Below are 14025 nucleotides of genomic sequence, written 5' to 3' on the forward strand. Positions count from 1 at the left end.
TGAACATAGACGCCAAAATCCTCACCAAAATATTAGCAAATAGAATCCAACAACATATAAAAAAGATTATACATCATGACCAAGTGGGGTCCATCCCAGGGACACAAGGGTGGTTCAACATACACAAATCAATCAATGTAATACATCACATCAACAAGAGAAAGGACAAAAACCACATGATCATCTCAATAGATGCAGAAAAATTATTTGATAAAATTCAACACCCATTTATGATAAAAACTCTCACCAAAGTGGGTACAATATATCTCAACATCATAAAAGCTACATATGACAAACCTACAGCCAGCATAGTACTCAATGGTGAAAAACTCAAAAGCTTCCCACTAAAATCTGGGACAAGACAAGGATGCCCACTATCACCACTCCTATTCAACATAGTCTTGGAAGTCCTAGCCACAGCAATCAGGCAAGAGACAGAAATAAAAGGGATCCAAATTGGAAAAGAAGAGGTAAAAGTGTCACTATATGCCGACGACATGTTATTATATATAGAAAACCCTAAAAGGTCCACACAAAAACTACTAGAGCTGATCGAAGAATTCAGCAAGGTAGCAGGTTACAAGATAAACGTTCAAAAATCTTTACACTAATGATGAATCAACAGAAAAAGAAAGTAAGGGAACAATCCTCTTTAAAATAGCACCCAAAGTAATAAAATACCTAGGAATAAATCTAACCAAGGAGGTGAAAGAATTATACACAGAAAACTATAAACCATTGATGAAGGAAATTAAAGAAGACTTAAAAATGGTAAGCTATCCCATGCTCTCAGATTGGAAGAATCAATATTGTTAAAATGGTCACACTGCCCAGGGCAATCTACAGATTTAATGCAATCCCTATCAAATTACCCAGGACATAGTTCACAGAACTAGAACAAATCATAACAAAATTTATATGGAATCATCAAAGACCTAGAATTGCCAAAGCACTACTGAAGAGAAAGAAAGAGGCTGGAGAAATAACTCTTCCAGACTTCACACAATACTATAGAGCTACAGTCATCAAGACAGCATGGTATTGGTACAAAAACAGACATATAGACCAACGGAACAGAATAGAGAGTCCAGAAATGAACCCACAAACTTTTGGTCAACTCATCTTTGACAAAGGAGGCAAGAATAAACAATGGAATAAAGACAGTCTCTTCAGCAAATGGTGTTGGGAAAACTGGACAGCAGCATGTAAAGCAATGAAGCTAGAACACTCCCTTACACCACACACAAAAATCAACTCAAAATGGATCAAAGACTTAAACATAAGACAAGATACCTCCTAGAAGAAAATATAGGCAAAACATTATCTGACATACATCTCAGAAATGTTCTCCTAGAACAGTCTACTCAAGCAATAGAAATAAAAGCAAGAATAAACAAATGGGATCTAATGAAACTTACAAGCTTCTGCACAGCAAAGGAAACTATAAGTAAAACAAAAAGATAACCTATGGAATGGGAGAAAATTTTTGCAAATGAAACCGACAAAGGCTTGATCTCCAGCATATATAAGCAGCTCATACGACTTAATAAGAAGAAAACAAACAATCCAATCCAAAAATGGGCAGAAGACCTAAACAAGCAATTCTCCAAGGAAGACTTACAAATGATTAATAGACACATGAAAAAATGCTCAGTATCACTAATTATCAGAGAAATGCAAATCAAAACTACAATGAGGTATCACCTCACACCAATCAGAATGGCCATCATTCAAAAATCCACAAATGACAAATGCTAGAGAGGCTGTGGAGAAAAGGGAACCCTCCTACACTGCTGGTGGGAATGCAGTTTGGTGCAGCCACTGTGGAAAACAGTATGGAGATTCCTCAAAAGATTAGGACTAGACTTACTGTATGACCCAGGAATCCCACTCCTGGGCATATATCCAGAAGGAACCCTACTTCAAAATGACACCTGCACCCCAGTGTTCATAGCAGCACTATTTACAATAGCCAAGACATGGAAACAGCCTAAATGTCCATCAACAGATGACTGGATAAAGAAGATGTTGTACATTTATACAATGGAATACTACTCAGCCATAAAAACTGACAACATAACGCCATTTGCAGCAACATGGATACTCCTGGAGAATGTCATTCTAAGTAAAGTAAGCCAGAAAGAGAAAGAAAAATACCATATGAGATCACTCATATGTGGAATATAAAAACAAACAAAAAAACAAACAAACAAAAAAACCAAAAAAACAAAGCATAAATACAAAACAGAAATAGACTCATAGACATAGAATACAAACTTGCAAATTAATACAAATTAATTCAAAATGGACCATATACTTAAACGTAATACATAAAACTATTACTCTTTTAGAGTAAAACATAGGAGAAAATTTTTGAGACCTTGAGTTAGGCAGCAAGTTCTTAGATAAAAAGCCAAAAGCAGAATGCATTTTAAAAAACTGATAAATATGGCTTCATCAAAATTTAAAACTTTTGCTTTGTAAAAGACACTATTAAGAGGTTGAAAAGAAATGCAACAGGCTGGGAAACAATATTTCCAAATCACATTTTTAACAAAGACCTTATATCTAGAACATACAAAGAGCACACAAAACTAAACAATAATAAAACAACCCAACTTTCACAAATGGCAAAAATACTTGAACAGAAATTTCACCAAAGGAGAAATAGGGATGGATCACATGAATGTGAAAATATGCTCATAATCACTTACCATTTGGGAAATGTAAACTAAGGCTGTAAGGAATATCATTATTTACTCATTAGCTTACCTACTTACAATATTAATTGTTGACAAGGATGAAGAGCAAATAAATCATTGCCAGTGAGAAGGCAAAACTGCACAGTCACTTTGGGAAGAGTTTGAACTTGAAACATACACTTAACAACATCACCCAACAATCTCACTCCTCAATATTTATGCAGGTGACATGAAAACATAAATTCATGTGCATAAGTTTTATAGCAGAATTACCAGTTATTACTCCAAACTGAAAACAACCCAAATGTCTCTTAACTGCTGAATGAATAAATAAAATATGGTACATCCATACAAGTGAATACTACTCAACAATAAAAAGGAACAGACCATACACACAATAACGTGGATAAATCTCAAGTGCATTTTACTAAGCCAGATTCTATTTATATGGCATTCTGGGAAAGGTACAACTATAGGGATGGAGAAGAGAGCAGTGGTTTCTAGGAGTTAAGAATGGGAGGAGGGCTTAACTGCAAAGGGTTAGCATAGGAAATTTGGTGGGAGACGACGGAACTGCTCTGTATCCTGATTGTGGTTGTGGTTACACAATTCCATGCATTTGTCAAAACTTGTAGAACTCTGTACAAATAAAAAATCTTCCCTAAAAAATGTGGAAAGGGTGGGGATATTTGGAAAATGTCTTGTCTAAAAATGTTTAAGAATAAGAGAGGTCATCAGCAGTCCTGAATTTTTTTTGTGACTCCAGTGACCTGTGGTTCACTTGGTAATTTAGCTTTTTATGTTGCTTTAAAAGCAGTGGTTAATACCAGGGACCTAGCTCTGGTTTTCATATTCATGAAAATAAAGAGGTTGACAAGGCACTGTGAAAAGCATGTGTTCTTTTACTTTATCTCAAACAAAGCCTGATGCAACAAAGCAGTTTCCATAGTAATGACACTTATTATTCAACACCAAGACAAATAACTATAAAAATACATAGATAGTGCAGAAAGCATACATGCCAAAACTAAATGAGGCCTCCAAGGAAATGATTGGCCATTTTAAACAAAATTCCTTTGTTCTTCTAAGATCAAAGTTAGTCTTTTAATCTTGCTTTCACCTTCCTCATGGTGAGAACCTGAAGGCCTTTCTTCATCTCTCATCTGTCACCGAAAATATAATGGAAAGGACAGAGGTTATCCAAAACATCTGGTGGAGAAGGTGCCCCACTATCTATAATTGAGCTTTGAATGTGTATATATGTTTGGGGGATGAGATTCAAAATGATTAGTTAATGGGTTAATAAGCACTGTGCTGTTTGCCTTCAAGAATTTACAAATGAGTCACATAATCAAAGGACGTGGCATTAGAGAGACTCTTAGGGACCATTCAATTCAACTTCCTGTTTCAGAGATGAAAAAGAGGTGGCCCAGTCAGTGATCATACAGCTGTGTTATGACAGAGTCAAAACTAAAACCCCATCTTCTGACATCTTCTGACCCTTTCTGACCCCTAATACTCTACCCAGAGCCAGCCTGTAAAATCTTATAGGGCCTCACACACAGAAGGGCCTCACTCTTGGTTTAATGCTCTGCTGTTCTTATCTTGAAATTCTTAGTAACTTTTGAACAAAGAGCCCCATATTTTTATTTTACACTAGGTCCCACAAATTATGCAGCTGGTTCTGACTTCATCCTTCCCCTCGCAAAGGTTGTCTCATAGAAAGAAAACTTCAAATTCCAGCCAATAGAAAGAAGAAAAATTCAAGAGCTAAGGAAACATAAAATAAACAAACAAAAAGCAACAGGCAAAGTTTCTAAAGAGAAGAGCTTCTTATGCATCCAAGAGAACAGCAACTAACATGGGACAAATGGCTTCATGGGAAGTAATAAGCTCAAGTTCCTAGGGAACCATCAATAGCAGGGATTAAGTGGGAGAGTGAGGGACACATTCAACTAAGTACGTAATTCACCTGAATGTTCTCTTACCAACCAGGCCTCAATAGATCTGGCTTGTCTTCTTATGCTGGAATCACAGGAAACATCTCATCATGTGGAAAAAAATAAGTCTCTAGAATGAAGGCCATCATGAGGTGCTTACACAACAAAGCACACACAGATTTGCCACTGAGGTATTGGGGAGTGTCTAATTGTTAGAAATGTTACATTGGGCAATAATACTAATAAGGATATTGGGGAAGTCTAATCCTTTTGATCATTACTAATATTAGTCAGAGGTATTTATATTTGACAGGTGAACATTCTGTGATCATGAATTCCATCTCCCTTTCCTTCAGCAAAGATTATATTTTTGGTGAAGCAATATTGGGTAGGAAGACTTGAAGCCTTAAAAACACCAACTCAACTTTAATTCCCAGTGTTACCATTCACAGTGTTATTATTAGCAAGTCATGTAAACCCTCTAAGTCTCAATTTCTTTATCTGTAAAATAATGACCATAAACCTACCTTGCTTAACTTGTTAGATACGTTAGCTTGCAAGGATTTGCTTTCCCCAAAGTGTGTTCCACATAAGACAAGTTCTGGAGAACAGTAAATGAGGTCTATGGATCAAATTAGTTTAGGAAATAAAGAGTTAAACTAATCAAACTGACTTATTTAATGTGTAACTTCTAAATTATTATATTAATATATTAATTAATATAATAATTCTTAGTGAATTAACAAGAGTGTAACCATGCAGGATCCTATTGTTATTGGTGACCATCTGATATCTGTAATGATGTTTGTAACCACTTAACTGTATAGTGGTTTAAAGGATTCTTCTCATGCTCTTGCTGACCAGGGTTAGGCTCGAGGGGAAGGTGCCTTGGGTAGTATGCCCAACCCCCTTTGGTGCTATGCGTGGGGATCATGCTCAGTGCTTTTGCCCCCAGTGTCTTCCTCTTAACCCTGACACCTCAGAAACTACAGTTGGGTATTTTGTGCATTTTTTTTATTTACAACTTGCCCCAATTGAGCATGTCTGCAGTTGTTTAGGGGCCCCTTGTGGTTTCTTTGTATCCTGTTGTTTGAGGTGTAGGCTTCAGCCTCCAGCAGGAGGTCCCAGACCTCAGCCTGCTTAAAAAGCTAAAAGCATTTATCAACCTGACTTTAAACTACACAAGTTTTTCTCTAGAGCTCTTTTCCATGGACCCCCTTCTTATGCATCCTTTATTTTAGGTACAAGAATATTAAGATTCCCAAACCCAGAAGTAACCTTTATAACTAGCAGAGGGAAGGGGATTGCTGCATCTGCAAAAACAAGAACAACTCTGCAACAGTTTGTTACCCCTGTATGCAATCTCTATGTAAACTAGCTCCGCTCCTTGAACTCTTGAACTTTTACTATAAAACCCCCTGCCTTCTCTCCCCAGCAGGCTCATAGTCTTGGAGGCATTAGCTCACCGTGACCTCCATTGCCTGGCAAAGAAATAAAGTTGCCTTTTCTACTTCATCCAAAACTGTGTCCTCAAGTCTCAATTCAGTAAGCAGGGTGCTGAGGCAACAAGAGGAAGATACTATTTACAGCATGTCCCAAATTTATTTGATTAGATGAAAACCTTTTACGACCATTTTTTGAAACTAGTGTTACATGAAGCACATTTTTGAGAATGCTGAATTAATCACATACAGTCAATAAATGCTCCTTCCATTTATGTTAGTTGTAATATCTATAAAAACATAAAGATTCTTATTATCACAACACATCACGCCCTGTGGAAATGGGAGAGAATGAGAGGAAAAAATCAGCCCTCATTATGTTTCAATCTGTTCTCCTATTAGTAACTGTGCTGTTGTTGTTGCTGTTTTTCCAGAACATCACCTCTGCTTCCTATTTAGTCATATGCTATTGTTTCATTCTTCCCTGGGTTTCCATTTGAGAAAAATGTGCATTATCACTGTGCTCACTTGACCTAGGGTAAACAGCTATGGACAAGTCCCAATCCTCAGTTCTAATACCAGTTCTGCGACTAACTCTGTGACTAAGTCTTTTTAGTTGTTTTTTTTTCCCCCAACTTTCCTAGACCTTGTGAAAATGAATGAAATGTTATTGTTTTGTGATAAAATTAAATTTTATAACATTCTAGAACTGGAAGAGTTGATAAAAAAGACTTTAGTGACTTCTAGTTTCCAATCCAGCACATAAGGGGTTGGAAGTCATCACCCCCATCCAGACAAGAAGAAAAAGTTCAACAAACTGAAGATCAACAACTTTTCTTAGATCTATCAAAAAAATTAAAATCACAAAACAAACCACTGCTCCCAAATTTTGAGAGATAGACAGGCAGATACAGAGAATCACAACCTACTGGAGCAGAAACCTCCATGGGAACCAGTACCAGGGCAGGAAAATCTAGACTATAATTGATGAATTGCTGGAAATTCAGGGTGGACGAGTTTGAGACTTAAAAATTCCAGGGAGGGAGAGTCTTAGGGGGCCTTTTACACTTTTGAAAGTCTTCCCTCCAGGAGCCCTAGGAGGTTCTCACAAAGATGATTGGAGAAAAATCCCCTCATGCTTCCATCAGGGGAAGGGAAAAAATAGACATTTTGTATCCAGCCCAGAGCAGTCTGTTCTTAACAAAATAAACTATTTCACCAGAGCTTAACAGACCTGGGGAAAGAGAAATTATCAACTCTAGTTTCCTCTAGCCTTTAATGTGAAAGAAGGGAAATAAACAATTGCAGCCTCTTCTAGACTTCCTGTCTCACTTAAAGGGGTGGGGAGGGGAGGAGGGACTTAAGAAGCACTTTTAAATGTCTCAGCCCAGAAGCATAAGCTCACTAAAAAACTGAGACCTAACCACAGGACTAACAACACTACCCCTCCCCCACACCATACCACCACATCAATAAGGCCTACATACTGAAGTTTCTTTTATCCAGCATATCAGATCCAGCTCGCTACAAAAAAATTACAAGACATACCAAAAGGTAAAAAACACAGCTTAAAGGAATAGGGCAAGCATCAGAACTAAACTAAGATATGGCAGGGAAGTTGGAATTATCATCAGACTGGGAATTTAAAATAACTATAGTTAATATGCTAAGAGATTAAGAAAATGAGAAGAAAAGCCACAGACTTGGAGAAAATATCTGCAAAATACATATCTGATAAAGGACTGCTACACAAAATATATAAAGAACTTTTACATAGTGACCAAGTGGGATTTAGTCTATGGATACAAGTTTAACATACGCAAATCAATCAATATGATACACCACATTAACAGAATGAAAGATAAAAACTACACGATCATTTCAACAGAAGCAGAAAAAGCATTTGATAAAATTTAACATCCATTCATAATGAAAACTCTAAATGAAATAAGTATAAAAGGACATTTCCTCAACACAATAAAGGCCATTTATGAAAAACCCACAACTAACAACATAATTAATGGGAAAACAAATGGAAGTTTTTCTCTCAGATCCAGTACAAAGCCACTTTCATTCAACATAGTTCTGACAGTATTAGCAAAAGCAATCATGCAAGAAAAAGAATTAACAGGCATCCAAATCAGAAAGGAAGACATAAAATTTCATTTGTAAGTTACATGATCTTACGTATAGAAAACCCTAAAGACCAAAAAATGGTAGAACTAATAACTGAATTCAGCAAATTATGAAAAAAATTTAAAATAAAAATGTATTCAGCAAATTATGAAAAAAATTTAAAATAAAAATGTATTTGTATGCACATGTGCATGCACACACACATACACACACACCACAAACACCATAAAGAAAGACTGCTAAATTTGATTTTACTGGAAGAGTATAAAAACAGCCACAAGATGGGAGAGGATATTAGCAACACAAGACTTTTTATATTTGTAGAAACTCCTAAAAAAAAAAGACCATCCAATAAAATAGGAAAAAAAAAAAGGCTAGTGACTTGAGCAGGAACATCATGAAAGAAGAAATCTAAATGATGAATAAATATATGTGTTCAACCTCATATCTAATCAGACAAATACAAGTCAAAACCAGAATGAGATACCACTGTACTCTAAACCAATTTAAAAAAATTAAAAGGTCTGAAAATACTATGCGTTAGGTAAGGAAACTGAGCAAACTAGAAACTCTCATACTGTGCTGCCGGAAGTACAGATTGGAAACAACCACTTTAGAAAAGCAAATGGGCATTAGCTACTAAAATTGAATATGTGCATATCCTACGATCCAGAAATTCTGCTCTTGAGTACATCCCCCAGAGAAACTCTTGCATATTTGCATCAAGATATACATACAAGAATGTTCTTGGCAGTCTTCTCCTCAACAGTCCAAAACTGGAATTTTGGAAACAACACTGTCCATCAACAGCAGGATGTGTTAATTCTGGTATATACCCCTAATAAAATACTACACAGCAATAAAAATGAATAAACAAAAATTATATGCAACAAGATGATTGGCCCTTAAAAACAAAATATTAAGCAGGCTCTCTGCTCTTCCCCATTCGACAGACAGCCGCATCTCTTGTGAGTGCCAGCCGAGTCTCTGAGACACAATGGTGAAGGTTAGAGTGAACGGATTTGGCCGTATCGGGAGCCTGGTCACCAGGGTTGCTTTTCACTCTGGCAAAGTGGACATTGTTGCCATCAATGACCCTGTCATTGACCTCAACTACATGGTCTACATGTTCCAGTATGATTCCACACATGGCAAGTTCCATGGCACTGTCAAGGCTGAGAACGGGAAGCTTGTCATCAATGGAAAGTCCATTACCATCTTCCAGGAGCGAGATCCCACCAACATCAAATGGGGGTGATGCTGGTGCTGAGTACATTGTGGAGTCCACTGGTGTCTTCACTACCATGGAGAAGGCCAGGGCTCACTTGAAGGGTGGAGCCAAGAGGGTCATCATCTCTGACCCTTTTGTTGATGCCCCCATGTTTGTGATGGGCATGAACCACGAGAAGTATGATAAGTTCCTCAAGATTGTCAGCAACACCTCCTGCACCACCAACTGCTTGGCCCCCCTGCCCAAGGTCATCCATGACCACTTTGGCATCGTGGAGGGACTTATGACCACAGTCCACGCCTTCACTGCCACCCAGAAGACTGTGGACGGCCCCCCAGGGAATCTGTGGCATGATGGCCAAGGGGCCGCCCAGAACATCATCCCTGCTTCTACTTGGCACCACCAAGGCTGTGGGAAAGGTCATCCCAGAGCTGAATGGGAAGCTCACTGGCATGGCCTTCCGTGTCCCCACCCCCAATGTGTCTGTTGTGGATCTGACCTGCCGCCTGGAGAAACCTGCCAAATATGACGACATCAAGAAGGTAGTGAAACAGACATTGGAGGGCCCCCTCAAGGGCATCCTGGGCTACACTGAGGACCAGGTTGTCTCCTGCGACTTCAATAGTGATACTCACTCTTCCACTTTTGATGCTGGGGCTGGCATTGCCCTAAACGACCACTTTGTCAAGATCATTTCCCGGTACGACAACAAATTTGGCTACAGCAACAGGGTGGTGGATCTCATGGTCCACATGGCCTCCAAGGAATAAGAGCCCCTGGACCACCAGCCCCAGCAAGAGCATAAGAGGAAGAGAGAGGCCCTCAGCTGCTGGGGAGTCCTGGCCCCAACTTGATCCCCCAACACACTGAGAATCTGACCTCCACAGTTTCCATCCCAGACCCCCTGAAGAAGGGGAGGGGCTTAGGGAGCCCTGCCTTGTCATGTACCATCAATAAAGTATACTCTACCCTCCCCCCCCAAAAAACCCCAAAATATTAACCAAAAGAAACAAAGACAACAAGATAAATATAATACGAATCCATTTTCATGAAGTTTAATAATGAGCAACACTAAAATTATCATTATTATTTAGCAATATATACCACTGAAATAAACTTTTCAGACTATTTAGTTATAGGTATGTATCAAAATTATTTTGTTTTCTAGATTTTGCAGACAAGAGAAAACATACCTAGAGGCCTATTCAAATATTTAGTCTTTGTAGGTACATCTTACAGGAAAGGAGAATGGTTAGGTAGTCATCTTTAGCCTAGATATCTAAAGAGGAGGGTCTGATTAAAGGGAGTAAGTAGATTTTTGACTGATAGTCAACTGAGAACCAAACTGACTGATGAGTAATCCATCTCCAAAACAAATCTCATTAAAGTTCCCCAGAAAATTGTTCAGGCAATCTGTCAGGAATGCTAATCTTCTCCAAGAAAGGGGTTATAAATTATATCACACAGAAAGTTTCTATTCCAGAGCAGTCTTGAACAGTTTTTCTTTTACAGTACATAGTGGACAGAACTAAAAAGAAACAAGCAAGGAAATTAATGCCCTAAAATGTAGGACGGTGGTTGCCTCAAGGACAGAGTGGTTCTTGGGAAGAGACACATAGGGCTTCCAGGACACTGCTCATGTTCTCTTGTGTAATTACAATACACATGTGGCTTTATTTTATTCTGTCTTATTTATTCATTAAAATGTTTTTCATTAAGCTGTTATTCATTAAACTGTTTTGGGCACTTTTTTATATGTGTGTTATATTTATCAGTTTGAAAGGTGATAAAGGGTAGATGAAAGTCTGAGGAACAGATGATTGACTTGTATATTTCATACCCACGTGAAATATATTAGATAAGCACCAAACTTTAGATGATAGTGTCTTAGTATAAAGCTGTTTTTCTAGTCCTTCAGAAATCCTTCACATTCCTCCCCACCCCGCAGTGACTGCTTCCTCCTCTGCTCTCAGAGGACTCATTGTTTAGATCTCCCACTGGCAGTAAGTGAATATGCCTCACATGAAGTGCCTCACGACCATTCCTGTACTGTTACACAGCCTTTCACATTTGTATGCTTTGTCTTCCAGTTTATGGCTTGGCACATAGTATCCCCGTGATACGCTTTTATTCATAAGAAGCAATGTAGAGTGTAAGTGTGACTCCCACATCAGAACAGGTCATGTTTAAGCAATGTTCCAGTATTTATCATCATCATTTCTTAAACACTTCCCTCAAGTCCAGCTCTAAGTGTTGGGCATGAAGACTCATACCCCTCTTTTATCAGCCAGAAAACTCTCCTACTCTTTCTACAAAACCCAAAGACTGGTGGTGATATGACAGCACTTTTTATCCAATTACATGGCAGCTCCTTTAGGGATTCAGAAGGATTCTGAGGCTTAGAAATTACTGACAAATTGCTATGCAGAAAAAAAAAAAGCAATATCTTGGGTTAGGTAGAAGTCTAGTGCAGGGTGAGGACACGATTATATTATTTGTACTATCCTTGTGAGCAGTGGATTTAATTCTGACCATAAACTGCTTTCCTAACGTGAATTTACTTTGCAGTTTCCATTCAAAACACAAAATTCAATCCTTATTTCAACAAATATTTGTTAAGATTCTACTATGTGCATATCACCATGACAAGATATAAGGATATGACATTCTGAATTTTCTTTTTTCTCCCTGCCAAATATATTCTCATTTATTGATAGTTATTATCAAGGCAGAAATACACAATTCATTAATTAGCAAATAGCCTTTCCCTTTGTAGTAGGTTGTTGCTATCAAGGCACCAAAATACAATAGCTGACATTCAGGGTGAAGTGCCAGACCCAGATGCAAATTTTCAAAGGTAGTAGTAAAAAAAAATAAGGTTATAAAACTCTGGAAACCCTTCACTTGCATCCAGGGCATAAAAGACGGAGGAAAAAATAGGGCTTGGGGGAAAAGATTTCCTGAGAGAATGCTGTACCTTCTCCTACGTCTTTTGCCGTGGAAGAGATGTGAGCGAAGTACTAACTCCTAAAATAAAGTCTAATGAGAGGGCTTCAGGATATTACTCTGGGAGAATTTCCCAAAAAGGCTGCAGTGGAGAAAATTCTTGGCATTCTATGTGTCCACCCCTTTCCAAGGGGAAAGTGAGTTCTTCCTTCTTCACACCCTCCAGAGAGACAGAAGAGAAAGAGAGCACTCAGAGAACTGATCGTGAATTTCCTTCTGTTAGAAAGGAACCCAGTGAACTCGTGTCTGACTTCTGCCTGGAAAGTCTAAAGAGCAAGAGATGGGTTTGCGTGCAGCTTTGGCAATGGGAGAGAAGTTGCTGCTGCGTTTACGGTGTTTACTGAAGCAAAGATGAAGGAGGAATTCCCATGAACTAGATGTGGTACATATACAAGAGAGTGAGCAGTTTAAGACTAGTCAAATAGAGCTTCCTGGAAAAAACTGAAGACAAACCCTCAGATTCCCCACTAGTTTACTAATTTGTCCCCCTGTTTCTGTCCTTGCTCCCTTCAGTGTATTTCACCATGGGAGTCAAATGTTTCATTAAAACATAAGTTAGATAATGTCACTCCTCTGCTCGAAACCTTCCAACAGTTTCCCCTATAATGTTGGGTAGAAGCCCAGCCTTCACTAGCCCTATGTGGCCCTACACAATCAGACTCCATGCCCCACGCCCTTCTCTCCTCCCCTCTCCTCCACTCTCTGCACTGCAGGCACACAGGCCTCCTGTGCCTCACCCTCCCCGAGGCCTCTGCCCTTGCCAGGACCCCTGCCTCGAGTATGTCAATGCCTTGGAGTCCAAGTCACTGGAAACACAATTTCCACAAAGGCAGAGATTTTCATCTACTTTGTTCACTGTTGTATATTCATGGCCTAAAACAATTTCTGGCACAGAGTATTTGTTCAATAAATATTTGTTGACTGAATAAATGCATTTTAATAACATTTTTGTGAATGACAATATTTCCTAGGTTGCTGTTCCAAGAGGAGGCCAAAGGGGAAGAGGAGAAATCACCAAATCCACATATAGGTCTGCAGGGAGCAGTTGGCTTGAGCCTATTTGTTCCGTCCTCTTTCACATGCCCAGGGTACAGGTCTCAGTTAGCAATGATTATGATCTATGTTTTTCCCTGCTTTGTTTCCCTTTTGTTCTAGGTGTTTAATAAAGAAATCCGCAACTTCACCATTAGAACATCATAAATCACCCTCGTTACGTAGTCTGCTCAGGCAGCTCTGATAGGAACCTCCTGGGTGGATAAAAGCTCAAGCAAACCAGGAAATGTTTGTACAGATGCAAAAGCAAATGGGAAAAAAATCCTAGGGCATGAATCATATGGGATTTCAATTTCCCTGATGCTAACTATGATAACTATCATAATTCCTAAGTAATGTTGAGAATACATATTTTTCCTGGCCTCTAAAATTTTCTAGAAATGTTTTCCTACCTTTAAAACTCCTGAGTCCAAAATTCAAGTGTTACAGGAGGCAAAGGTGCCAGGTGGCAAAGGGGTGAAGAGCAGGAAGACTATGATGTTGAAGTGGCCTTCTTACCTCCCCTTCAGCATGAC

General features: G+C 38.7%; 1 protein-coding gene and 1 long non-coding RNA gene across 7 annotated transcripts in view; one reads left to right on the forward strand and one right to left on the reverse strand.

The window, feature by feature from the left end:
* Nucleotides 1-14025, reverse strand: part of LOC116660672 — a 449791-nt gene that overhangs the window by 396000 nt on the left and 39766 nt on the right. The window lies entirely within an intron of this gene.
* On the forward strand, nucleotides 9151-10406 carry LOC102518015 (glyceraldehyde-3-phosphate dehydrogenase-like). The gene is given in 3 exon segments (XM_032470695.1): nucleotides 9151-9472; nucleotides 9474-9845; nucleotides 9847-10406. Coding segments are annotated over 3 exon segments (1002 nt in total). The 5' UTR covers nucleotides 9151-9217; the 3' UTR covers nucleotides 10222-10406.

This window comes from Camelus ferus, chromosome 3 (genome assembly GCF_009834535.1).
Source record: "Camelus ferus isolate YT-003-E chromosome 3, BCGSAC_Cfer_1.0, whole genome shotgun sequence".
NCBI lineage: Eukaryota > Metazoa > Chordata > Mammalia > Artiodactyla > Camelidae > Camelus > Camelus ferus.